At 52.5% G+C, this 27,782-nt stretch overlaps 1 protein-coding gene across 2 annotated transcripts in view; it reads right to left on the bottom strand.

Moving 5' to 3' along the window:
• Window positions 1-946: 946 nt before the first annotated feature.
• PRKD2 (protein kinase D2) overlaps window positions 947-27,782 on the bottom strand; it is a 36,193-nt gene continuing 9,357 nt past the window's right edge. For both annotated transcript variants that reach the window (XM_070401895.1, XM_070401894.1), the window contains exons 5-19: window positions 26,602-26,756; window positions 26,277-26,496; window positions 24,495-24,572; window positions 24,261-24,414; window positions 23,109-23,226; window positions 22,810-22,887; window positions 20,790-21,048; window positions 18,291-18,343; window positions 18,085-18,157; window positions 17,122-17,228; window positions 15,937-16,098; window positions 11,005-11,103; window positions 4,599-4,866; window positions 1,529-1,614; window positions 947-1,309 (exon numbers count right to left, since the gene is read on the bottom strand). In XM_070401895.1, coding sequence (XP_070257996.1) covers window positions 1,097-1,309; window positions 1,529-1,614; window positions 4,599-4,866; window positions 11,005-11,103; window positions 15,937-16,098; window positions 17,122-17,228; window positions 18,085-18,157; window positions 18,291-18,343; window positions 20,790-21,048; window positions 22,810-22,887; window positions 23,109-23,226; window positions 24,261-24,414; window positions 24,495-24,572; window positions 26,277-26,496; window positions 26,602-26,756 — 2,123 coding nt within the window. In that variant the 3' untranslated portion in view covers window positions 947-1,096. The remainder of the gene's footprint in view (window positions 1,310-1,528; window positions 1,615-4,598; window positions 4,867-11,004; window positions 11,104-15,936; window positions 16,099-17,121; window positions 17,229-18,084; window positions 18,158-18,290; window positions 18,344-20,789; window positions 21,049-22,809; window positions 22,888-23,108; window positions 23,227-24,260; window positions 24,415-24,494; window positions 24,573-26,276; window positions 26,497-26,601; window positions 26,757-27,782) is intronic.

Genomic DNA, 27,782 nt, shown 5'->3' with positions numbered 1-27,782 from the left:
GACCCCCAGGCTCCCTGTAGGCTGCCCTACCCTCCTGGGCTCCCCCTCCCAGCCCTGCCCTCTCTGGGCCATTACTGCCTGGGCACAGGATTGTCTCCCCACTGGATGGTGAATCCCCAAGGGCAGGGCCTGGGGTGTCTCGGTCACCAACAAACCCATGTCCCCAGCACCAATCACCCTGCACAGTGTGACAAATGGAGGAACCAGAGAATGAGCACATGCAGTGTGGAGAAGTCATCACATCAATTTAAAAGAAAAAATATTGTGTGCCAGACCTCTGCTAACTGCGTTGTCCTTATTAATAGTTGTGATTAGTCATGACAACACCAAATATAAAATGCATGAAACAAGCCATGCGATTACTTGCTTTTCTCTAAATACTTAACTCCTCTATCCATTCTCCCCCTCCAGTCATATTCCTTCCATCTCTCCTCCATTTCTAACTCGTTTTTAAAATATATTTTTATTGATTTCAGAGAGGAAGGAAGAAGGAGAGAGAATTACTGATCGGCTGCCTCCTGCACGCTCCACTCAGGTGATCGACCCAGGAACTGAAGGGTGACCTCCTGGTTCATAGGTCTATGCTCAACCACTGAGCCACGCCACCGGCCGGGGATTTCTAACTCTTCGTCTATTGCTCTCCCCTCTCCTCCTTATGCCACCTCCACACCTTCCCCCTCCTAGTCTCCCCTCCTGACAATCCTCCCTCTATATTACCCATCATTAGCCCTCCTTCCAAACCTCCCCCCCTCTGCCCCCTCCCCTCCACCTCTCCCACCCCCTCCTTTTCAGACAGCCCTCCTTCCAGGTGAACAACAGACCCACGATAGCAGAGTTGTGGCCAGAGGCCGCGGCCAGGGGGCCAGAGATGAGTCCGTTTTAATTGTTGGGGAATGAACTTTGGAAACAACCCCCCCTCAACCCCCACCCCCGCCCGCATCCCCGCCAGGCTCCTCCCCGGGGCGTGTCCCATCCAGTTGGGGCAGGAGTCGCTTCTCCTAGACTCAGTCCTTCGCCGGGAAGGTGAGGAGGGCCGCTTCCCGAGGGGAGGGCGGGAGGTCAGTGTCCGGAGGCAGCAGGGCACGGGCGCGGGGCCTCAGAGGACGCTGATGCGCTGGGCCAGCCCCTGCATCTCGTGATCCTGCGGGGGCAGGGCCCCCCCGAGCTCCATGTCGGTGGGCAGCCCCGGCCCGGGCAGCGGGTGCTCCGCCACGAACTGTTCCCAGCGCGCATCGTCGCTCTCGTGAGTGATGTACCGCTCGCCCATCTTCCCCTCCAGCTCTCGGAGGTCCAGCCAGGTCTGGTACTCCTGCGCCCGGGAACACAGGGGTTAGCAACGCGGGGCCAGTTACCTAGGAGAGTTAGGCCACACCCCCACAGCCTGCGCAGCCAATAGAGATCTAGCTCTACCCCACAGCCCAGCCAATGGGCGGCCCAGCCCCGTTCCTTACCCACCGTAATATGCCACACCCCTCGCTACCGGCGCGGCCAATAAGAAATCTAGCTCCAGCCCCGCCCCCCGCATCACCTGTAACCACGGGTGGCTGAGAGACTTGTCCACACTGTAGCGCTTGCGCATCTTCACCTGCAGCAGGTTGTTGATGAGGTCAATGGCTGAGGGAGGAGACCGACAGTCAAGCCCTGCGGGGTGAGGGCCAACAGGCCACCGGCCCACCTGCTGCCCACCCAGACCTTCCTTTGGCTCTGGCCCAGGTGGCGCAGGGCCTCACCTGCACCAATCCTCACCCACCCGTTTCCTCATTAAATCACAAATGTGTTTCCGCCGTACACATGTGGTACACACACACTCCAAGTCTCTACCTCGGATTCCCCACTCCTATGTCACCTTCATAAATTCTGTCATACACAGTCAGATACAGGTACCTCTGTACTATTCTTCACTTCATATTTTTCTTTAGGCCAATTCATTTGTCCAAGATATAATGTGAAGTGGATAAAGCAAGTTGAAAAACAGCACGTATTGCCAGGCCGGCGTGGCTCAGTGGATAGAGCATCGGCCTGCGGACTGAAGGGTCCGGGGTTCGATTCCGGCAGGGCACATGCCCAAGTTGTAGGCTTGGTCCCCAGCATGGGGTGTGCAGGAGGCAGCCGATCAATGATTCTCTCTCATCATTAATGTTTCTCTCTCTCCCTCTCTGAAATCAATAAAATATATTTTTTTTAAAAAGAAAAACAATGCCCTAGCTGGTTTGGCTCAATGGATAGAGCATCGGCCTGTGGACTGAGGAGTCTCGGGTTTGATTCCGGCCAAGGGCACATGCCTGGGTTGTGGGCTCGATCCCCAGTGGGGGGCGTGCAGGAGGCAGCCAATCAATGATTCTCTCTCATCATTGATGTTTCTCTCTCCCCCTCCCCTTTCCTCTCTAAAATCAATAAAATATATTTTAAAAAAAGAAAAACAACACATATGCTGCCATCTGTGTAAAAAGGGGAAATAAGAGAATATATGTCCACATATTTGCATATATACTATAAAAGAGACTTGCAATAGCCACTGCCTTTGGGGAGAATGGCAGACAAAGGAGGGAGAATTTTCACTGCAGACCCTTTTGCATATTTAAAAGTTTTGAACCATGTATTTAACCTAAGTAAAAATCGATAGTTTTGTAAATCACTTCACTTTATAATTTTATATAAAATTAATTTATATAAAATGGAAACTTCACATCAGCCTGGTCAATGGAAATCCAAAGATCACTTGCACGTCCGCAATCAGCAAATGAAAATAAACAGTGTTAGTAGATGGTCATGGTCACTGGTTTCCTGCGGAGCCCAGAGACCAGGGCCTGTTCTCTATGAAAAGCGGGGTTCGCAAGTACCAGGCATTCAAGACAAGCCAGCACTTGTCCGAGGCTCTCTCCTTGATCCCAAGCCTGAAGGACAAAGGCCTCACTGTGTGAGCCCCTCTGAGTGCAGGCCTTGTCCACACGGGCCTCTGCTCCGGTCAGCACCACAGGCTCCCTCACGCACATCCGCCCATTCAAATTCACTCACGCACACGGCTGACTGGGCGACTTCTGAGGCCCTCCGGGATCACTCCAGGTCTCAAGGAGTTCTCATTCTCACCGTTTAGGGCTTACCGCTCTCAGGCCCACCGCCCACTCTTTTCAGCTGCACTGAGTAACCCTCCAGTCACCCCCTCTCTGCCTGCTCCATGAGGTCACACCCCTCCCACTGTTCACAGACCACTCAACCTTCTCTCCCCATGACCCTTTCTCTCCGAATCATCTCAGTATTCCCAGAATTTAGGACAGTCCGAATCAGGCACATAGTAGGCACTCAACATGTCCTTGTTGAACAAATCGTTGAGAATAAATAATTGTCTTCTTCACCTTCCTCCCATACTCCCTCTGTCCTGAGCTCGGGCGACAGGACCTGACCCTTGTTCTAACTTATTTAGGGCTTCTTCTGGTAGCCCCGCCCTTGCCCTACCCCCACACCCGACAAGACCCCAAAGTTGGGGGCACCAGGACTTAACTTTCCCAGGCAAGTCTCCAAGGCAGCGGCCCAAGTCGCAAGGCCCAGCGCCACTGCCTGGCCGCCACAGCGAAGCGCCTGCTGCAGATATCTAAGGCCCGCCTTGGTCGACTCCCCTCTCCTGGCCACCCCGTGGCTCCCAGGTCCCAGGTGTGACTGGTCTCTAGGCTGGTGCTGCTTCCGCAGGCAGCTTCAGAGACCCTCCATGGCCCAGCCCTCCTCTAGCCACACCCCTAAACCAGCTCCCCCTCTCACTGGGCCCGCCCCAGCCCCCAATCCCTAGTCCACCCCAGCACACCGCAAATTAGCCAAGCCCTGTTCCTCAAGCCTGTCCCCTGCGCCTCCCCCTCCCCCCCTCCCACTTTTGCAGGGCTAACCTTTTCAGGGTCATAACCGCAAAGACTACAGGCCCTAGCTAACACCCTGGGAGGATCTGTCTCTTCTCCTGGCACCCCAGCCCTTCGGCTTCCTCAGGTCCAGTCCCTCCTGGTCTGGTCCCAGACTGGCCACGCCTAGCTTAGCCCCCAAGGCACCAAGGGTCTGTCTTAGCGCTTCTGGCACTGTTTCCAACCCACATAACCTAGTCTAGGCCTGAGTCTGGGGCCTGAGTCCCTGCCCCAAAGTTCTGGGTCCAGGGCGCATTATAGTTTAAAGATCCTACCCCAAGGCTCCACCCCATGGCTAGTCTTCAGCCACAAGGCCCCAACGCAAGGCTAGGCCGCACCCCCTGGCCAGGCTCCACCCCATGGCCCCACCCCATGGCCAGGCCCCATCCCATGGCCCACCCTACAGCTAAGCTCCACCCCATGGCCAGGTCCCAACCCAACCCATGGCCCGGCTCCACCCCCAAGCCCCACCCCATGATTAGGCTCCACCCCCATGGCCCCACCCCATGGCCAGGCCCCACCCCCAATTGCCCCACCCCACGACTAAGCTCCCCCCATGGCCCCACCCCATGGCTGGCTCCACCCCCATGGCCCCACCCCCATGGCTGGCTCCACCCCCAGGGCTCCAGGCTGTTTCAGAGCCCACCCCTCGTGGCTCCGCCCACTCGCCCCGCCCAGCCCTCCGCGGCCCGCCCCTCGCCGGCCCCCACACACCTCCCGCCGAGATGTGGCTCCAGGGACACGCCGGGTACATGAAGGCTGCGTTCTGGATCTGGTCGTTGATGTCCTCGTCCTCGTTGAAGGGGAACGTCCCGCTGAGGCTGACGTACATGATCACGCCCACGGACCACATGTCCAGCGAGCGGTTGTAGCCCTGGTTGAGCAGCACCTCGGGCGCCAGGTAGGCGGGCGTGCCCACCACCGAGCGGCGGAAGGACTTCTCGCCGATGATGCGCGCGAAGCCGAAGTCGCACAGCTTCACCTGCCGGGGCGGAAGGGGGTTCAGGCTGCGCCCCGCCCAGGGTCTCCCCATCGCGGCATTCCGGGGACTGGCGAAGACTAGTTTGAATCCAGGCTCCTCTGCTCTGTTCTAGACAAGTGACCTCCGCTCTCCGTGCCTCGGTTTCCTCATCTGTCTGAGGAGGAGGCGATACCAGCGCCGACCTCACGGGCTGCCATGAGGGTTCCCCGAGTTAATCCATCTGAAGCTCACGGACAAGAGACGCCCGGCTCGCAGGGGGAGCTCAACCAGCGCTGCCTGCCACTGCCTGTCACGGGGACAGGCCTGGCGAACCTCCACGTGCCCGTCCTCTCGTTTGCACGATGGGGGTGCTCAGGGTCCCCACCTGAGAGGCGGCTGCGGGGACTGAGAGGGCGGACGCACGCCCCGCGTTGGGAGCGGTGCGGGGCCGAGTGTGCTCGGCGATCCCCGGAGAGGGACCTAACTGTCCGCAGCCGGTTTTGTCACCTGTGTTGGGATGTTATCTGAATTGGGCTGTTAATTGCAGCTTCCTCTACCACTTGCCAGGGATTCAATGGGACTGGGCAGGTACGCTACCGACCGCAGTATCCAGACAGTAACAGGTGCCCGGCCGGTGTGGCTCAGCGGTTGAGTATTTTTTTTTAAATATATTTTTATTGATTTCAGAGAGGAAGGAAGAGGGAGAGGGAGATAGAAACATCAATGATGAGAGAGAATCATGGATCGGCTGCCTCCTGCACGCCCCCTACTGGGGATCAAGACCACAACCCGGGCATGTGCCCTTGACTGAAATCGAACCCGGGACCCTTCAGTCTGCAGGCCAGTGCTCTATCCACTGAGCCAAAGTGGCTAGGGCTCAGCGGTTGAGTATTGACCCAGGAACCAGGAGGTCGCCGGTTTGATTCCTGGTCAGGGCCCATGCCTGGGTTGCAGGCTTGGTCCCCAGTGGGGGGCATGCAGGAAGCAGCTGAATGTTTCTATTTCTCTATCCCTCTCCCTTACTCTCTCTCTAAAAAATCAATAAAAACATATATATATATATTTTTTTTAAAGCAGATAGTAGCCAAAACCGGTTTGGCTCAGTGGATAGAGCGTCGGCCTGCGGACTGAAGGGTCCCAGGTTCGATTCCGGTCAAGGGCATGTACCTTGGTTGTGGGCGTATCCCCAGGAGGAGATGTGCAGGAGGCAGCTGATCGATGTTTCTCTCTCATCGATGTTTCTAACTCTCTATCCCTCTCCCTTCCTCTCTGTAAAAAATCAATAAAATATATTTAAAAAAAAAAAAAAAAAAAGCAGATAGTAACAGGAATGTGCCTAGCTTCCCCTGGGTGGTGGAGGCAGCCTGGGGTCCCGCTGTGCTGCCTACAGCCCCTGGCAGCACCAGCTCTGTTCATGCATTGCCCCTCCCCCCGCTCAGAATCCTCCCCTGGCTTACTACCGCTCTTCAGATAAAGCCCCAAATCCTTGGCGCCCAAGCCTCTGGTGCCTTCAAAAGCAGCCACACCCCAAGCCTGACCTGGATCGAAACGTGACAGCCATCCCACTCTCTCCTAAGGTCCTCTCCCTTTCCCGCAGAACTTAGAAACCTCGTCCTTTTCTCCCATCCACCCCTTGCTACAGATCTTACAATGGAGTATCAGTCGGCCCTAAAAATAAATAACCTTGAAACTGTGAATGAAGTGAAAGAGGCCAGTCACAGAGGACCACACATGATACTGTTGTAGATTTCAGTGACATAAAATGTCCAGAATAGGCAAACCCACTGGTGAACACGTTACAAAAGTGATGGTGGTGACGGTTGTACGAGTCTGTGAATACACTGAAAGTCACTGAACGGTACTCTTCAAATGGGTGAGCTGTAAGTATATGAATTATATCTCAATAAAGCTGTTAAAAAGAAACTCCACAGCCCTGACCGGTTTGGCTCAGCAGATAGAGCGTCGGCCTGAGGACTCAGGGGTCCCAGGTTCGATTCCGGTCAAGGGCATGTACCTGGGTTGCGGGCACATCCCCAGTTAGGGGGCGTGCAGGAGGCAGCTGATCGATGTTTCTCTCTCATCGATGTTTCTAACTCTCTATCTCTCTCCCTTTCTCTCTGTAAAAAAAAAAAAAAAGAAAGAAAGAAAAGAAACCCCCCCCACACACACAAAAAACTGCACAAAAATACAGATTTCCCACCACAGGACTTGAACAGGCCATTCCCTATGCCTGCAGCACTGTCCGCTGGAACAGGAACGCCTACTCTTTCTTCAGAGAGGTTTTCTCTGACCTCCAGCTGGGCTGTCCATCTCCTGGCTGTCTGAGCTCAACGATCCATGTTACAGAACTCATCACAGATACCAGTACATTTTTGTGACAATTTGATCAACGTTGCTCTTCCCTCTGTGAGCTGCACTGTCTGATACGATGGCCACTGGCCACACGTGGCTGCTGAGCCCTTGAAGTGTCGCAAGTACAAGTAAAGAACTGATTTTTAAATTTTATTTAATTTTCGGCCCTCGCCAGGCAGTTCAGTTGGTTGCCGTGGTCAGCAAACTGCAGCTCGCGAGCCACATGCGGCTCTTTGGCCCCTTGAGTGTGGCTCTTCCTAAGCCTTAGGAGCACCCTAATAAAGTTAATCACAATGTACCTACCTATATATAGTTTAAGTTTAAAAAATTTGGCTCTCAAAAGAAATTTCAATCTTTGTACTGTTGATATTTGGCTCTGTTGACTAATGAGTTTGCCGACCACTGGGTTAGAGCATTGTCCGGATATGCCAAGGTTACAGGTTCAATTACAGGTCAGGGCACATAGAAGAATCAACCAAGTAATGCATAAATAAGAGGGACAACAAATTGACGTTTCTCTCTTTCGCTCAGATCAAATTTATTTAATTTTTAATGAATTTGTTTAAAAACAGATCCTAAATTTAGTTATTGGAAAACTTTTAAATATGTTTGTAACTATGTGGGCATGCCAAACTTATTTCTTTTTTAAAAAAATATTTTTATTGATTGCAGAGAGGAAGGGAGAGGGAGAGAGAGAGATAGAAACATCAATGATGAGAGAGAATCATTGACCGGCTGCCTCCTGCACGCCCCCTACCAGGGATGGAGCCTGCAACCCAGGCATGTGCCCTTTACTGGAATCAAACCCAGGACCCTTCAGTCCGTAGGCCAAGGCTCTATCCACTGAGCCAAACTAGCTAGGGCCAAACTTATTTCTAACTGTTAATTTTATGAAACCGAAATATAAATCAGGTATTTACGATAATAGCGAAACATCTGAATTAAGATGTGCTATAAGTGTTTAAAATACACACCAGATTTTGAAGACTTAGTATAAAAAGAAAGAATATTTTATTAATAACTTTTATGTTGCTTACCTGTTAAAATACTATTTGGGTGTAGTAGGATAAAGTGTATTATTAAAATTTAGCCCTGGCCAGTGTGGCTCGGTTGGTTGAGCGTTGTTCCGTGCACTGAAGGGTTGAGGGTTCAATTCCAGGTCAGGGTATGTGCCTGGGTTTCGATCCAGGTCGGAGGCATATGGGACGCAAACAATCAATCTTTCTCTCCTATTGGTGTTTCTCTCCACCTCCCTTTCTCTCTCTCTAAAAATCAATGGAGCCCGGCCGGCATGGCTCAGTGGTTGAGCATCGACCTATGAACCAGGAAGTCAGGGTTGGATTCCAGTCAGGGCACATGCCTGGCTTGGTCCCCAGGGTGGGGCAAGTAGAAGGCAGCCGATCAATGATTTTCTCTCATCCTTGATGTTTCTATCTCTCTCTCCCACTTCCTACCTCTGTGAAATCAATAAAAATATATTTAAAAAATAAAATGAAAATCAGTGGAAACATATCCTTGGGTGAGAATTAAAATTAATTAGTTAATTTAATTTAAAAAATTTTATTTTGTCCGTTTCTTTTTACTTTTTCTTTCTTTTTAATATGTCTACTAGAAAATATAAAGTGATAAATATGGTTCATATTTTATTTCCAGGAGATACTATTACTCAAAATCAAGCTTGTCACCATTGACATTTAGGGCAAGATAATCCTCAGTTATGGGGCTGTTCTGTGCACTGTCGGATGTTTAGCAGCATCCCTAGTTGCCAATAGCAACCCTCGCCTCCAACGGTTGTGCAACCAAAAATGCCTCCAAGATTGTCAGATGTCCCCTGGGGGCAGAATCGCCCCCAGACAAAAACCACTGCTAAAGACGGGTGTTTTCGGGGCACAGAGATGGGCATGTCTTTGTTTACCACAGACCCTAACGTCCCAACGTGGAACCTGGCCCACAGCAGGCACACGATAAGTTTTAGTTGACTAGACGGAACCTCTGCTTCTGAAGTTATGCTTGTTGTTTTATTGATTTTAGAGAGAGGAAGGGAGAGGGAGAGAGAGAGAGAGAGAGAGAGACATCAATGATGAGAGAGAATCATCGCCCTCTGTTGGGATCGAGCCCACAACCCCGGGCATGTGCCCTGACCGGGAATCAAACTGTGACCTCCTGGTTCATGGGTTGACGCTCAACCACTGGGCCACACCGGCCGGGCGAACCTTTAGCTTTTGAAATGAAATTACCTAAATAATTGTAAAACATAGATAATAAAGCAAAAGCTGCACAGGGATGTGGAAGGGCTAAATGAGAAAGGACAACTAAAGGCCTTAAACGTAATAGGTTCTCAATACGTCGGGGCTGTTACAATCGTCACCCCTGCCGAGTCTGGCTCTGCCCCTAAGGGAGTTCTCATCACCTAGTCAGTCAGAGGGTCGTAAAAACTGTTTTCTTAACAGACTCACAGAAGAAATCACCATCACTCCCAATATTTGTTCTCTGCTTCTCCTCCTAATAGTAAAAACCTTAGTGAAGAGAGTCAAAAGGTATAAGCTTCCAGGAAGAAGATAAATAAGTCCCAGGGATGTAATGTACAGCCTGATGACGGTGCTTAATAATATGGAATTGCGTGTTGAAAGTTGCTAAGAAGAATAAATCTTACACGGTCCCGTCAGAAGAAAAAATAATTCTGAAACTTTGTACGGTGACTGATGTTATCTAGATTTGTGGTGAACATTTCACAATATGTAAAAATATTGAATCATCATGTTATACACCCAAAACTAACGTAATGTATGTCAATGATACCTCAATAAAGAAAAAAATTTTTAAGAGAAAATAGCCCTGGCTGGTGTTGCTCCATGGTTAGAGTATCCTCTGTGCACTGAAGGGTCATGGGTTCGACTCCCAGTCAGGGCACATCCCCAGGTTGTGGGTCCCATCCCTGGTTGAGGCGTGTGCATGAGGCAACTGATCAATGTTTCTCTCTCACATTGATGTTTCTCTCTCCCTCTCCCTTCCTTTATTTCTAGAATCAATAAAAAACATATCCTCAGCTGAGAATTAATGAAAGAGAGAGAAAAAAACCCCAAAATATTTGGAAACCAATTAAAAATAATAATAAAAACCCTACCCTAGCTGGTTTGGCTCAGTGGATAGAGCATTGGCCTGTGGACTGAAGGGTCCCAGGTTCGATTCTGGTCAGGGCACATGCCCAGGTTGCAGGCTCGATCCCCAGTAATGGGATGTGCAGGAGGCAGTCAATCAATGATTCTCTCTCATCATTGATGTTTCTACCTCTCTCTCCTTCTCCCTTCCTCTCTGAAATAAAAAATATATATATTTTAAAAAATCCTCAATTGAAAAAAATCCCACATGGTTACACAGAATAGACTATATTTCCCAGCCTCCCTTGCATCCAGCCATGATCATGTGATCAAGTCCTGGCCAATGGGAGGTGAGGAGAAGTGATATATGCAATTTCCAGGTATGACCTTAGAGAAGGAAAGGGGTGTGTCCATTTCCTCTACCCTGTGTCTGTCCTCCTCCCCTCCCTATTAGCTTCTCACATATCATGCGGTCATTACGGACCCCGAAGACCAGGCAATGCCACCGAGAGGGCAGAACAACAAGACAGCCCCGCCGTGGCCTCCAGCACCATGGGACTTACTTTCTCAGCCCCAGAATGCTTATGCTGGACCCTACTTGAGTGAGAAACAAGCCTCTATTTTAGCCATGGTTATCTCGATTAATACAAGACATCCCCACCTGCCACCCGCGTGGGCTGGACTCCCAAATTCAGGGGACGTCACTGACCTGGGGAAACGGGTCGGCTGATGCCAGCAACACGTTCTCTGGTTTCAAGTCACAGTGGACAATGTTCTTGAAGTGCAGGTGTCTCAAAGCCACCAGGATCTGAGGAGAGAGGGAGCCGGTCAGACAGGAGGACAGGTGCCTGCCCAGATGCTGCCGTCAGCAGCCGCCCTCCAAACCCCATCCACGCCCTTCTCTGCGCCCCTAAGGATGCCCGCTGGGGCCAACGGGGGCATGGGAACACCCAAGGAAAATCTCAGAGCCCAGGACCATTTACGCCTGAGATAGGAGTTGGACACGTGGCTCTAGAAAAGGCTGAACTGGGCGGTGGTTCTGGGAAGACCCCGAGAGCCTCTGGCACGTGGTGAGCTCTTGCTAAAAAGGAGCTAAACACAGCAGTGGCTTTCCAGGAGGTACTATTGTGTGACTCAATTAAAGCAACTTTTTTTTCATCCAGTATGAAACGAATTCAAAACAATACCAATGCGACATGAGTTATATACCAAACGTACGACTCTTAAGGGGCGGGGAGTATGCCAGAGCAGTCTTCCCCGGCGGAAAACCTGGCTCTATACTTATTAGCTTGTGACCTTGAGCAAGTCACTTTCCCTCTCTGGGTCTCAGTTTTCCCATCTGTAAAATGGGAGTGATGGCGGTTCCATCCTCATGGGTTGCTGTGAGGCTTAAACAAGTAGATGCGTATAAAGTGCTTAGGACAGTGTCCGGCACAGAGCAAGCTATTACTATTACATGTCAGCTATTACTATTGTTGTTCTTGGTAATTATTTGTGTGATGGCCTGTTGCTGAACATATTTCTGTGTTTCAAATAGAGCCTCTCCTGCTGTTATCTGTTAACTGCAGAGTATTCTGGCCAGGGCGGCGTAGCTCAGTGGTTCAGTGTCACCCTATGAACCAGGAGGTCATGGTTCAATTCCCGGTCAGGGCACATACCCAGGTTTGGGTTTGATTCCGGTCAGGACATGTATAGGAGGCAATCAATCAGTTTCTCTCTCATATCCATGTTTTTTTTCTTTTTTCTCTCTCTCCCTCCCCCTTCCTCTTTCTCTCTCTCTCTCTCTCTCTCTCTCTCTCTCTCTCTCTCTCAAATGAAAAAAGAGCCCTGACCGGTTTGGCTCAGTGGATAGAGCATCGGCCTGCGGACTGAGGGGTCCCGGGTTCGATTCCGGTCAAGGGCATGTACCTTGGTTGTGGGCACATCCCCAGTGGGGGGTGTGCAGGAGGCACCTGATCGATGTTTTTAATTCTCTATCCCTCTCCCTTCCTCTCTGTAAAAAATCAATAAAATATATTTTTTAAAAAAAGAGTATTCTATGTGGCAAAGTGAGCTGCTTAAAAAAAACCAAAAAACCCTGATACCATTTGTGAGCATTTATCTGTAGGAACCACGGTTTTCCTCGAGTCTGTGAAACAAACACCACACACAGGAAGTAGAGAGATGTAAGCATGAAGTTGTAATTTCTGTCTCAGAATGTAAATATTTGTTCCCGCGGGATGACTTTTGAGGACAGAAAAGCTATTTGAAAGCCACTGCTGAGGTCCAGCCTCCTCATGCTACAGACAGGGAGGCTGCGGTCCCAGCATGCACTTGTTTGGTGATTTCCCCACCTCTAGTAAATGAGGGGGGGAAGGAGGGCAGGTCGGAAGCCAGATAGATCCCGGTTCCAATCTCTCCGGGCCGTTACCTGGCCGTGTGACCGTGGGCAAGTCCCGGGAACCTCCCTCCACCTCAATTTCCTCACCTGTAAGGCGGGTTCTAGCAATACCTACCTCGAAGGGTGGTTGTGAGGCCTAAACAAGTGAAGGGCTGAACCCAGGACTTGGGTGGGGCAGGCAAGAAGCAGAAAAACAGAAATCTGCAGAGAGAGAGAGAGAGAGAAAGAGCGCAGACAGAAAGAGAAGAGATGGATGACCAGAAAGAGGGACTGCCTGGGCCGCAGGAGGCAGCAGGGCCCCCTCGCCGCCCAAAGTCCGATGAGCCTGCCTCAGTGGGTTCTGTCCCCACCTGCAGGCCGGCCTGACAAAGGCACCCAGCTCGGGAGAGCGAGGTCGCTGGGCCTGGGTAAAGAAGCAGAGCACCGGGGACTTTGCAACCCACAGAGAACATGTCCCAGAATCAGGTGAGCGACCAGCCAGATGGGAAGGCCTTTCTCGGAAGGCTGTGAAGTGCAGAAGCCACGAAAGGCAACATTTAACATCGTACAAGTTACACTCTCTCTGGCACATACAAGCCATGAATGAAAGGCAGGGGGAAAGAAATCTGGGATAAAAGAATCGAACACCATGACGAGGATCCAAAGTCCCTCATATACAAAGAGTGTTTACAATTCAATAAGAATAATCCAATTGAAAAAAAGGTACAATTCCCGGTCAGGGCACATACCCAGGTTGTCAGTAAACATGAAAATATGGTCACGCTCACTCATGATTTTCAAACTATGAAATGAAGCCACATGAAGTACTATTTCCCCACCCACCGGACCGGTGGTTAGGAAGGAGAGAGGAACTAGACACCCACAAGCTCTGCTGGCCACAGCAAAGGCGGAAAGGGATTTCAGAGGATAACAGGACAGCACGTTGAAGGAAATGTAAAGCGCGTTCCCCCGGACTCAGAAGTCTACTATTTGAGTGTGTTCTACTGATATTCTCCCCCCAGAAACCGGTACTGTTTGTAGATGGATGTTCACAGAATATTGCTTGTAATAGTGGGAAAGTAAAAACAAGCGACATGGCCCTGGCTGGTTTGGCTCAAAGGATAGAGCAGTGATGGCGAACCTATGACACGCGTGTCAGAGGTGACACGCGAACTCATTTTTTTGGTTGATTTTTCTTCGTTAAATGGCATTTAAATATATAAAATAAACATCAAAAAATATAAGTCTTTGTTTTACTATGGTTGCAAAGATCAAAAAATTTCTATATGTGACACGGCACCAGAGTTAAGTTAGGGTTTTTCAAAATGCTGACACGCCGAGCTCAAAGGTTCACCATCACTGGGATAGAGCGTCGGCCTGTGGACTGAAGGGTCCCGGGTTCGATTCTGGTCAAGGGCACCTGTCTGGGTTGTGGGCTCGATCTCCAATGGGGGGAATGCAGGAGGCAGCCAATCAATGATTCTCTCTCATTATTGATGTTTCTATCTCTCTCTCCCTCTTTGAAACCAACAAAAATATACTTAAAAAAACAAACAAAAAAACAAGTGACAAGCTCAACAATTGGGGGATTTGGTGATATCCATCATGGAGTCCAATTCAGAGAAACAGGCAGTTCTGCTGCTATATCCTCACTGAACCTGAATACAGTCATGCTCCGCTGAACGCCGGGGATGTGTTCTGAGAAATGTGTCGTGAGGCGATGTCGTGGTTGTGGGAACATCACAGCGCACTTACACACACAGCCCGCTACACACCTAGGCCACATGGTACAGCCTACTGCTCACAGGCTATAAACCTCTACAGCAGCGGTTCTCAACCTGTGGGCCGCGACCCCTTTGGCGGTCGAACGACCCTTTCACAGGGGTCGCCTAAGACCATCCTGCATTTCAGATATTTACATGACGATTCAGAACAGTAGCAACATGACAGTTATGAAGTAGCAACGAAAATAATTGTATGGTTGGGTCACAACATGAGGAACTGTATTTAAAGGACCAGAAGGTTGAGAACCACTGCTCTACAGCATGTGACTGTACAAAACAACCTGAGATTAAATCAAACACAAGACAAAACGGTGTGCTGAAGCCCTGGCCGGTTTGGCTCAGCGGATAGCGCGTCGGCCTGGGGACTGAAGGGTCCCGGGTTCGATCCCGGTCAAGGGCATGTACCTGGGTTGCTGGCACATCCCCAGTAGGGGGTGTGCAGGAGGCAGCTGACCGATGTTTCTCTCTCATCGATGTTTCTAACTCTATCCCTCTCCCTTCCTCTCTGTAACAAATCAATAAAATATATTAAAACAAACAAACAAAAAAAACGACGTGTTGAAAAGACGTGGTAAACATGAGATGTAAGAGGCTGTTGCCCGGGTAACGCGGCGGACTGTTTCACAGCACACTTTTTTAATAAGTAGAAAGAGGAAAAAGTGCACTCTAAAATAATGATAAAAAGTGTAGTATAGTCAGCACATAAACCAGTAACACATGTCGCCTTCTGCGGTATACATGACTGCAGGTGCTGTGCCTTCATACGCTAGCATGGCCCACACGAGGGGCCTGCATGGCGCTACGGCCTTATGTCACTCGCAGTCGGACCTTTTCAGCCCATGGCAATCTTATGGGACCACGGTCGTGTATGTGGTCCACTGATGACTGACACGTCGCTCTGGGGGGCATGACTGCAGTAATAACTCTTATGACGACTACTGTTTTCTACTTATTTCCTATTATGTTGCTACGCTTGCTCTATGCTCTGTCCTATTTTTACTCTATTATTTTACAACTAGAGGTCCAGTGCACCTTAGCCCGGCCTGTGCCCTCTCCCCTCTCGCAATTCGGGGTCCCTCAGGTAAGGTCCCAAGGCCGGGCCTCCATGATCGACTGCCACACAGAGGATGGCTGGGCCTCCCTTTTTGGGGTGATCGTGGGGCGATGGCAGGGCCCCCCCCCCACGCCCCCCGGCCAATCGCACCCGCCTTGGCTGGCCTGGTGCCAGTGCATGTCACAGCATGGTCGTCCGGACGGTCTTTCTGTTGTTCGGTTGTTTGGTCGATTTGCATATTATACTTTTATTATTATAGATGATTATTTCTGTTATTTTTCCCGTTGTTATGATTAGTCTGTTAGAGTTTTCTATTATCCACTATTGTGACTCCCGCCCAGTGTCTGCCCGACCTTCTGGGCACAGGGGGCCTCTCCCAGGGGACGGCTGCCCCCGGGCAGGTGGGAGTCGGGCAGGGAGGTGGTGGGGGCAGGGTGGGCGCACCTGGGTGATGAGGAACTTGGTGAGGCGCTCAGGCAGCCGGCCCTTCTCGCTGGAGAGGATCATCTCCAACATGTCCCCATGCAGCTTCTCCATCACCACGAACACCTTCTCGGGCGTCTCGAACATGCACTCCAGGTTCACGATCCCCGGGTGCCGCAGACTCTGGGGTGGGAGGGAGGGCGTGGGGGGGGGGGGGGAGGTCAGGGCCCAGGTCACCCCTGAGCTGGGACCCCAGAGGACAAGTTACGGGAGCAGAGGGATGGCAAACAAGAGGAAGGATGTGCCTGAAGAGCAGCTCGTTCCCGGGGGTGTCGCTGGGGGAGGGGAGGGGCTTCCCACGGGCCCACTCCGACCGGCCGGGCTGCACCCCCAGGTGTCCAGAAGGACCGCACTTTACATCACACAATTCTGGTGGAGGCCGGGGTGGTGGGAGGGAGGCAGGCGGAGGGTGGAGAAATGGGAAGAATCTCTGTATATCTGTCTTTTAAATCTGTGCCTCCTCCCTCTTCCCCCAGCTCTGGCCTGGCCTGACCCCATCTCCCCCACCCAGGTCCCCACCCAGCCTCCTCCTGGGGCTCTAGTCCCACCCCTTTCCGCCCACCCTGCCTCTGCCCCTGACTTGCTGGAGATGCTTCCATGGCTCCCCAGTCCCCTTAGGACAGTGGTTCTCAACCTTCTGGCCCTTTAAATACAGTTCCTCATGTGGTGACCCAACCATAAAATTATTTTCGTTGCTACTTCATAACTGTAATGTTGCTACTGTTATGAATCATCATGTAAATATCTGATATGCAGGATGGTCTTAGGCGACCCCTGTGAAAGGGTCGTTTGACCGCCAAAGGCGTCGCGACCCACAGGTTGAGAACCGCTGCCTTAGGAGAAGCCCACGGTGTGTAGCCCCAGCTGCCTCCCTGCCTCACCGCCCACCCATGAGCCACCTAATAACCCGGACGCCTTCACGTGCCTGGAAGATGTCACGTTGCCTCTCACCTCCAGACCTGTGCACAGGCTGGGCCTCTGCTCAGAACACCTGGTCCACCCCTCAGTCTCAACACGCATATTCCCTCCTCCAGGAAGCCTTCCCTGACCACCCCCCAACCGGCCGGTTGGCCCCTGGAAGGAGGAAGTGAGGAGGAAGCACCTTCCTCGGGGGGGAAGCGCTGGACCCCGGGCCCCAGTGGTCACCTGCAGAATGGCCACTTCGTTCCGGAGCTGGCTCTCCTGCTTGGTGGGGAAGCGCAGTTTGTCGATGACCTTAACCGCCACGTCCCGGCCGGTCTTCCGGTGCTTTCCTGGGCAGGGGGTAGGGGAGGCGGAGGATGAGGGGAGCAGGACCTTGCAGTCCTGGCAGGAGGGACCCGCCCCACCCACAGAGACACACCCAGCACTGGGCGGAGGGGGCGGAAGGCCATGGAGGTGGTTCTGAGGGGCCCCTAGGGGAGACGTAAGGGGCGGGGGGCCCTGGGAATGAACGTGGACTGAAGGAAGGGAATGACAGATTTCTAAGGAGGGGACTCTATTACATGGGAAACTAGATTGACAACCAATCAGAATCTAGGTCTAGCCCTGGCCCGTGTGGCTCCGTTGGTAGCAGGATTATGCACCAAGAGGTTGCCAGTTTATCAATTCCTGGCCAGGCACACGCCCGGTTTGCAGGGTTGACCCCCGGAGAGGGGTTGCAGAAGGCAGCCGATCGATGTAGAATCTATTTTTTTTTAAATATATTTTTATTGATTTCAGAGAGAAGGGAGAGGGATAGAGAGAGATTGAAACATCAATGATGAGAGAGAATCATTGATCAGCTGCCTCCTGCACGTCCCTTACTTGGGGCATGTGCCCTTGGCCAGAATCGAACCTGGGACCCTTCAGTCCGCAGACCGACGCTATGCACTGAGCCAAACCGGCCAGGGCCGATGCAGAATCTAGGCTCTAGCTCTGTAGCCAATCAGAGCACAGGACTGTCTTCCCTGTTCAGACCGGGAGAAGGCGCACCTGCGTTTCCCGGTGGAAAAGGAGCCCGTGACCCTGTCCCCAGGATCTAGCTTCCTAATCAACCAGAACAGGAGGTGACACAGGCCCATCGGACGGGAAGGTCTGGAGCCCAGAAACCCCCAGGACCCCTCCGGGGAAGCACGGAAGTGTCCTTACCGCCATAGACCACTCCGAATTGCCCCGAGCCCAGTACCTCGTCCGGGAAGATCTGGTAGACAGTGGCGATGTCCTGCAGGGCGGGACAGGGAGGGTCAGGGCTGCAAATGGAGATGGGGCTCGAGGAGACGGGGAGGGTGGGAGAAGGGGGAGTATGAAACGGGGAAGACATCCTTGGGGCCCTGGGGTGTGGGCAGGGGTCTCACCACATTCTCTTGGATCTGACTGTTAGACACGGAGATGCTCAGAGAAGCTTGTCCTGGGGGAGAAGAGGGGAGAGGCGGATTGAGGGGACCCCGGGCTCGGGATTCCATTCCTCCACAGCTCCAAAGGCAGCCTCTGGAGCCAGACCACCCAGGTCCGAATCCAGGCGTCCAAGGCGCAACGTCAGGCTACTGACTTGTCCGCTGTGAACCTCAGTCTCCTCATCTGGAGAATGGGGATAATGTGAGGACCTGCCTCTCAGGGCCAGAGGGGCGGGTAAATGCCATGTGCTGAGGGGCTGGAGGGAGAGGTGATGTCACGAATGATTTCGCTGAGCATCTCCCCCTGAACTTGCGCCCCCCCCCCCCCCCCCCCCCCGCCCACAAGTGACACGCCCAACGAGACCAGACATTTCCGAAGTCCTGGTCCTCCTGCCATTTCAATGTCTCTCCCCTCCCCACTGAGACGTCAACGCTCAGCCTCTCCCCTCACCTCCCTGCCCCAGCCCTGCCCTCTCCCATCCACCCTCCACAGGGAAGCCAGAGGGATCTTGCTGAAGCACACACCTGACCCTGTCCATCCCCTGCTGGGAACCTGCCCTGGCTCCCCAGGACCCGCAGGAGGAAGCCCAGGCACCTTTCATGGCCTTTCAGGGGGGGTCTGGTCCCTCATCTACCTCTTTGACTTGAAGCCCTACTCTGCTGCTGTGTATCCCGACCACACTGGTCCCCTTGCTGGGCCTCAGATACAGCAAGTTCTCTCCTGTCTCCAGGCCTTCGCACGTGCTGTTCCCTCTGCCAGGAATGTCCCCTTTCCCTTGTTATGCACTTAATTACAAATCCTCTTCCTGCCCTGGCTGGTGCGGCTCAGTTGGTTGAGCATCGTCCATGCACCGAAAGGTCACCGGTTCCATTATCAGTCAGGGCACATACGGGTTCAATCCCTGATCAAGGTGCATACGGGAGGCAATCAATTGATGTTTCTCTCTCTCTCCCTCTCCTTCTCCCTTCCATTCTCTCTAAAATCAATAAAAATGTTTTTTAATCCTCACCCAAGGATATTTTCCATTGATTTTTTAGAGAGAGTGGGAGAGAGAGGGAAAGACAGAGAGAAATATATATATATATATATATATATATATATATATATATATATATTTATTGATTTCAGAGAGGGAGAGATAGAAACATCAATGATGAGAATCATTGATTGGCTGCCTCCTGCACGCCCCCTACTGGGGATCGAGCCCGCAACCCAAGCATGTGCCCTTGATCAGAATCAAACCCGGGACCCTTCAGTCTGCAGGCTGACACTCTATCCACTGAGCCAAACCAGCCAGGGCTAAAAACATTTTTAAAAATCCTCCTCATCTTTCAGTCTCAGTCTCACTCCTGGGGCCATGTCAGATGACTCTAGCGCAGTGATGGCGAACCTATGACACGCGTGCCAGAGGTGACACGCGAACTCATTTTTTTGGTTGATTTTTCTTTGTTAAATGGCATTGAAATATATAAAATAAATATCAAACATAGAAATCTTTGTTTTACTGTGGTTGCAAATATCAAAAAATTTCTATATGTGACACGGCACCAGAATTAAGTTAGGGTTTTTCAAAATGCTGACGCGCCGAGCTCAAAAGGTTCGCCATCGCTGGGCTAGCGCGTGTTCTGTGTCTCAGCTGTCATTGTACCAAACGATCTGATTAATGTCTGCCACCCACACTGGATTACAAGCTCCAGAAGGCCGGCCACCTGCCACTCTCTGATCATCCTTCGCCTCTGCCCAACATCATTTCCCATTTGCTTCCCCTGTCTCGCCCCTCCTCAGCTTCCAGGTCTCACCCAGATGTTGCCTCCTCCAGGAAGCCCTTCTGGATACTCAGTCTGGGCCAGGCACCTTCCTGGCCCTCTGCAGGCCTCTGGTTCCCATATCCCAGCCCTGCTGCTCGCCATGAGGCATCACACCTAGAGGCAGCTTCCTCTCCCCCGTGAGGGCAGGGGCTGGGCTGCCCTGGTCACAGCTGTGTCCCCAACACTGTCCAGCAGAGGCAGGCAGAGGGGCACTCAGTAAATGTATGAATTAAAAAGTCTAAACTCGCCCAGCTGGTGTGGCTCAGCGGTTGAGCGTCGACCCGGGAAACAGGAGGTCCCGGGTTCGATTCCAGTCCGGGGCGCATGCCCGGGTTGTGGGCTCGATCCCCAGTGGGGGGTGTGCAGAAGGCAGCCAATTGATGGTTCTCTCTCATCCTTGATGTTTCTATCTCTGTCTCCCTTCCTCTCTCTCTAAAAATCAATAAAAACATATTTTAAATAAAAAAGTCTAAACTCACAATTCGGAGAAGTTGTCACCACCCGACAAAACTCAGAAAGAGAAAGTGACACGCCCGAAGCCACCCAACAAGTGCAGCCTGTCCTGTGCCACTCCCTGCCTCCCCCTGGCTCTTCCCTGCCCGGACCCCACGCGAGCCCTCCCCGACCCGTCCTCTCGGACGGGGGACTTACTGTGGGGCACGTGGCCTGGGGCGCTGGGCGCATCCTGGAGGATGACGGGCATCAGGGCCTGGCGGATGGCCGTTTCCCAGCCCCGGGCGGCCTCGGCCCCCTGTCCACTGGGCCCCCCCGGGGCCCCGCCCGGCGTCTCGCCCACGAAGTAGGTGGCATTGGCAGTGACGATCTCAAAGCAGTGTGGGTTGGTGCCTGGCGGCACGAGGCTGAAGTTCTGGGCGGGCTCCACGGTGAGGATTTCCGACAGTGGGATCTCCTGGGAGGACACAGAGCCGGGGCAGGTGAGCTCACCTGGCAGACCCTGGAGCTCCCCGCTCACTCCGCACACAGAATCCAGGGTCAGCGGTGAACTGGTTGCCATGGAGCGGTCAGGACAGGCGCCTGGTGGGACTTACACCGAAGCAGAGACCAGAAAGGAGAGAAGAGGCCGGCTGCTAGAGGACCGGTGGACACAGCACGTGCAAAGGCCTGAGGTGGGAAAGGCCATATCCCCATCTCACGGATGGTGCCCGGCACACAGTAGGGCTGCCGGGTTTGATGAATAAATGAAGGAGGTCAGGGCCAGGCCACACAGGGTCTCAGGGGCCACAGGGAGGAGCCCAGGCTCTGTCTCCAGGGCCCTGGGAGCCATGGAAGGGTTTAGAGCTACCTCTCTGGCTGTGTGTCAGGAGTGGATGGGAGCCCTAGCCTGTTGCTCAGTGGTTAGAGCGTTAGCCTGCAGACTAAAGGGTCATGGATCCGATTCCCAGTTAAGGGCATGTGCCTTGGTTGCAGGCTCAATCTCCAGCCTGGGTTGGGAGGCAACCAATTAATGTGTCTCTCTCACATCGATGTTCTTCTCTCTCTCTCCCCTCCTCCCTCCCTTCCTCCTTTCTCCTCTAAAAATCAATGGAGCCCAGCTGGCATGGCTCAGTGGTTGAGCATCACCCTATGGACCAGGAGGTCATGGTTTAATTCCCAGTCAGGGCACATGCCCGGGTTGTGGGCTCGATCCCTGTGTGGGGTGTGCAGGAGGCAGCCAATCGATGATTCTCTCCCATCATTGATGTTTCTGTCTCTCTCTCTCCTTTCCCTTCCTCTCTGAAATCAATAAAAATATTTTTAAGATAAATAAATACAAATAAAAATCAATGGGGCACTGGGCGCATCCCAGGTAAGGATTTTTTTAAAAAAGCGTGGATGGGAGAGCCCTGGCTGGGTAGCTCAGTTGGTTAGAGCATCGTCCCCATTCGTTTGACCCCTAGTCAAGGCACATACAAGAAGCATCCAATGGCCGAAACCGGTTTGGCTCAGTGGATAGAGCGTCGGCCTGCAGACTGAAAGGTCCCAGGTTCGATTCCGGTCAAGGGCATGTACCTGGGTTGCAGGCACATCCCCAGTAGGAGATGTGCAGGAGGCAGCTGATCGATGTTTCTCTCTCATCGATGTTTCTAACTCTCTGTCTCTCTCCCTTCCTCTCTGTAAAAAATCAATAAAATATATTAAAAAAAAAAAAGCATCCAATGAATGCATAAATAAGTGAACAACAAATTGATGTTTCTCTTTCTCTCCCTCAAATCAATAAATAAAAAAATAACAAATAAATTTTTAAAAGACTAGATGAGAGAGAAATGGAATGAGACAGGAGATCGAGAAGGAAGTTGGCAGGACCTGTGGTGATGAATATAAATAATTCAATATATTAAATATAACATAATAATGATAAGTTCATAATTACTGGGAGCTTAGCACATGCCTGGCCTTAAGCTCCTTGCTTCTTGTAGGTACATAATCTCTGAATTCTGGCCACAGTCCTGGGGGCCTTTTACTGTCACCCTGGGTCCCTCGGCTGGAAGGTGAAGGGGCTGGGATCAAACACGCCAGCAAGGCGCCACTTGCTGATGGGCTGTAAGCGGGCAAGCAGTGTGTGGGGAGAGGGTACGATTCGTGGGCATCTGGCTGGAGCAACTGGGAGAGGCATCAAGAAGGGGGTGGGCAAAGGAGGAAAGTCTGAGGCAGCTGGGAGCCGAAGGCCCACCTTGTAGTATCTGTTGGTCGTGTTGTTCTGGAAGAGTGTGATGCACTTGCTGTCCAGGCGCCAATAGTGCCGCTTCCTCTGTAGGGAGAGGGGTTTGAGAGGTGAGGGTGTCGCTAGGGTTCCTACCTTCCACCAGCCAAACCCCGCCCCTAAGTCTATCCCCGCCCCCGAACTCCGCCTTAGCCACGCCCCCTGACTCCTGCCCCCCCCACCTCTAATTCTAGCACCGCCCCGCCTACCCCTCCCGGCCCCGCCTCCAGCTCTGGCCCCGCCCTCTTGGCCCCGCCCCGCCCACTCACCAGCGTGTCCTTGTTGCTGTAATGAACCACCCAGCCCTCGTGCAGCGTGCTGCTGGATTTCCGGGTAGTGTGTCGCACTGACTGCACCACCCTCATTAGGGGGATGTACCCTAGGGAGCTGAGGGGGGAGGAGAAGGGGCGGGAGGTTACTACATATAAGAAAATAACCGAAGGGGCATCTCCAGGCAGCTTGGGAGCTGTTTGGGGGGGAGGGCACACTTTCCCCCCTGTTTTGTAGATTTCCATAATGAGGAAGGAGGCTGTTACTGAAAGGCCGGGTTCCAAACTCAGGCTGCCTGGTAAATTACCCAACTCTTCATGCCTTAATGTCTGCACCCAAAGGGGTGCCGAGGAGTGAAAACCTTTCTAAGGAGCTGAGCACAGTGCTTGGCACACAGTGGGTCTTCAAGTGCTAATTACTACTGAGCCCAGGGATCTTGCAGCCAGGTGTGCGTCCCTGGGCAAGTGACTCAACCTCTCTGATGCGGAAACTGAGGCTCAGAGAGGTTAATCTCTTGCCCAAGGCCACACAGCAGTCTGGCTGCAGAGTTCATGTTCTTACTCACACTGCACTGTCAGTTGCAATACAGATTGTTTCTGGAAGGACCCACCAGAAACTACCCCACTGGCAGCCTCCAGGGGGAGGAGCGGGGCAGCCGGGAGGCAGGGAGTGGGAGGATTTTAATGGCTGTGTCACCAGTTCCAAACAAATATAACATAAATTAAAACATGCTTCCATGAAAAATTTTTAAAAATGGAAACCAGGCCCAGCCAGCATGACTCAGTGGTGGAGTGTCGACCTATGAACCAGGAGGTCATGGTTCTATTCCCGGTCAGGGCGGCATGCCCGGGTTGTGGGCTCGATCCTCAGTGTGGGGCGTGAGGGAGGCAGCCGATCGATGATTCTCTCTCATCATTGATATTTCTATCTCTCTCTCCCTGTCCCTTCCTCTTTGAAATCAATAAAAATATATTTTTTAAGTAAATAATATTTTTTAAAAATCTAAACGAGGAAAAAGTGTTCAGTTGGAAAATGAAGTGTGGGTACTTCAGAAGATTTGCCTCAGGAACCTGGGTAATGTTCAAGCAGGGGGTGAGGGTAACCCATTGTAGGGACGGGGAAGGGCATCCCCCGTGGGGTGCCCGGGGTACCTCTGGGCCTTGCCTCCCTCGGCCTCCTCCTCCTCACTGGCGTGGAGGGCATTTTCCGCGTGGGAGCCTGGGATGATGCCGGAGTCGTCAGACTCATCCATGAGGGCGCTCTTGTCAGCCTCGCTGAAATCGGTGGCCTCCTCCATCGGCACATCTGGGGGGGGACAGGGCGTCAGAGGGGCCTCCACCCAGCCGGGCCCCCAGCTCCCGCTGGCTCAGCCCACAGGCTCTTACCTCCATTGATCAGCGCCTCTCCCAGACAGTCGTTGGGGACGCGGGTGGCGCAGCGTTTGTGGCAGTTAAACTTGCAGTCTGGGAGGAGAACAGGGAACAAGCAGGCGGGAGGGAGAGGGACGAGAGGTCACCTGGAGGGGTTGAGTTTGACCCCCAACCACCAGTCTCAAAAGACTCTCTACTCTTGCCGTGGGGGGCAGGAAACGGGCTGACCCTTCCATGGCTGTCCCCCTTTTGAGCGAGTTTCTCCAACTATGGAGAGACGTGAGTAAACGTGTGTGTGTGTGTGTGTGTGTGTGTGTGTGTGCGCGCGCAGATGAAGTGCTGTGGCTCTAAGCATCCGAGGTTCAAGCAATGCATAAATACCCATTACCCTAGACTTGTAAAATTCTGGAATGCAGCAGGATCTAACATCCTGTGATTCTAGACTTTGAACACTCGAGGGCAGGGTTTCTCAGCCTTTGGCACTATGAACATTTGGGGCTGGCTAGTTTCTTGTTGTGGGGGGCTGTGCTGTGCATCACAGGAGGTTTAGCAGCACCCCGACTCCTCCCCACTAGCTAACGGTTGCACCATCCCTGTGTGATAAACAAAATGTCTCCCACCCTCCCTGGGGGGAGGGGGCGGGCAGAATTGTTCTTGGTTGAGAACCATTGCTCTGCAGCGGTTCTCAACCTGTGGGTCGCGAACAATGAGAATACATCCTGCATATCAGATATTTACATTACGATTCATAACAGTAGCAACATTACAGTTATGAAGTAGCAACGAAAATAATTTTATGGTTGGGGGTCACCACAACATGAAGAACTGTATTAAGGGGTCGCGGCATTAGGAAGGTTGAGAACCACTGCTAGAGTGTGATCAGTGTGAGGTTCTAAGGTGCTGTACGTCAGAGGTTCTAGAATTTGGTAAAAACCTATTTTTCTAAGGTTCTATGTTCTAGATTTCTAAGACACCCCCACCCCCAGAGTTCAATGTCCAAGTTTCTAGAACTCAACACACATCTCTGGTCCTCTGGTTCTAGATTACTACGACTCCTTGACAGGCGGGGATACTCACCACTATACTAACGAGGAACTGCACATATACGACTCCTTGATGTCCAAAATTTTACAGTGACTTGAGTTCTACAATTCTGGGTTTCTAAGTCTCCAGAAGCTGATGGTTCCAAGGTTTCTGTACATCCAAGATTCTAGAACTTAATGTGACTACTGTTCTTCAGCTCTCGGCATCGAAGATTCTAGCATTTGACTGTTCCAGTGAATTTTAGAATTGTTTTTACCTATCTAGATTTCTGGTATTCCAGCCATTGATCACAACATTCCAGAGTTCCAGAACCCTAAGATTCCATGGTTCTACTTCTAGGACTCAAATTTGATGTTTGTAGGGCTCTATTACTCTCAAATCCTATGGTTCTAAAGTTCTAATCTTTTGAGAATCTACAACTTGGCAGTTCTAGGATATAGCTAAAATTCTGTGGTTGTTTTAGCTGAATCCTACGACCCAGAATTCTTGAATCCTATGTTTTCTAAGGTCCTCTGATTCTAGAATTCCCAAGTTCTATAGTTTTTAGAATCCCATGCTGTCTTATGAGTCTAGATTTCGAAGGTCCTAGGACTCCCAGGTTCTAGGGTGCCAGAATGCCACAGGTTCGGGGCAGGCCTCGTGTGTTCTGCCACAAACCCAACTGAGATCCCAAGCTTCTGAGTGTGCGGGGGGCGGGGGTCCCGACCCTGTCTGTGCCCCCCCCCCTCCACTCCATGTCCCCTACCCCCTGACCTTTGCACTGCAGGCCCTGGCGGAAGAGGCCCTTGAGAAGTTTCTTGCAAGCCTGGCAGACAGTGGGCCGCGTGTAGCTGTGGATGAGGAAGGTATGCGGCACCTTGACCTTGGAGAGCAGCATCTTGTCCAGCTCGATGGGGCGGCCGGTGTAGGAGGAGGCGGACGAGGACGAGGACGAGGGCGGGCGGCGAGGCAGGAGCTCAGTGGTGCTGCGGCTCTAGGGGTCAGCGAGAGCGGACGCGACACATCAGCGCGTTGCCCTACACCCACCCGGGCCTTGTCACCCCCCCGCCACCCCCCTACCCGCTCCCCCGCCCCTCACCAGCTCGTCCGCCGTGCAGGGCAGGGAGTCCGAGGTACTGAGGCGCAGCGAATGGCCACTGGCCAGAGACGTGGACGACAGGCGCCGCTTGCGGGCCCCGCTGCAGTTGTTGGGGATGCTGAAGGCGCAGCGCTTGTGGTAGTTCAGTCCGCAGCCTGCGGGGGGCGCCAAACGGTCAGAGACGCAGCCTCCACTGCCCTGGCGCTCATCTCCCCCCCCACCCCCCTTCTCCTTTCCCTCAGATCTGGAGCACTGCACATCCCTCAGGACGCTTCGTGTGTAATTAAAGTCTATGGAAATCTACAAAAACCCAATTCAGGCAGCACAGCCCCAGAACGTTCAGAAACGAAGGTTGGGGCCATTCCACCAGGCAAAGCACCACGAGCAGGTGAGGTGCCGGCTGAGGGCAGAGAGAGCGCTGGTTGGCGAGTGGAAGGAAGCCATCCCGTGCGACCCTGCAGAAACGGGAGCTATCATCGCTAGTGTTTCCTCCTTCTTTGATGAATGCGTGTGTACATCAAATCCTTGTGTTTTCTTCCCTCTCCTATCCCCTTGTCACCCAACATAAGATGCTGATGATAGTTGGCTGTACATCATGGCGTTTCCATCACAGGGTCTCAAGGACACACGCCGTCTTCTGGGGAATAAAGGGTCAGCGTGTTTTCAGTTGTACCCAGGATGGTGGTGTCCTATCAGGTGGAAGCATGACTGTGTTATTGCTTTTTTCTCAAAAAAAAATTTTTTTTTAAATCGTCGTCCATGAAAGCCTCAGGCCCAGCTTTGTGGTTTCCACCGGGCTTCCTGAACCCTCGCTCCCGTCCACCTCCGGCGATCCCACGTGACTCCGGATGGCTGGCTGTTCTGAGCACTGTCCCTCCAGCCCCTGGGAGTTTCTTGCAGGTGCTTCGCGAAGCCTGTCTCCTGGTGGGCTGCCTGTGCAGACCTGCCAGCTCAGCGACTCCCCATCCACCCATCCATCCATCCATCCATCCATCCATCCATCCATCCACCCAGGCACTGCCTGGGACCCGCGCGGCCCCGCTGCACAAGCACATGCGCACTCGAGGAACATTGTTGGCCCGACGAGAAGAGCTAGGATGGCAAATGGCCTTCGCCTACAGGCTCCACCTCCCGGTCTGGGCCTTGCGTACGCTGAACGGAATTTCAGAACTTCACTCAAG

This window comes from Myotis yumanensis, unplaced genomic scaffold, assembly GCF_028538775.1.
Source record: "Myotis yumanensis isolate MYYU_CA2020_CCGP unplaced genomic scaffold, mMyoYum1.0.hap1 SCAF_23, whole genome shotgun sequence".
NCBI classification, from domain to species: domain Eukaryota; kingdom Metazoa; phylum Chordata; class Mammalia; order Chiroptera; family Vespertilionidae; genus Myotis; species Myotis yumanensis.
The sequence above is the reverse complement of the archived record's forward strand: the minus strand, read 5'-3'. Positions and strand labels throughout refer to the sequence as shown.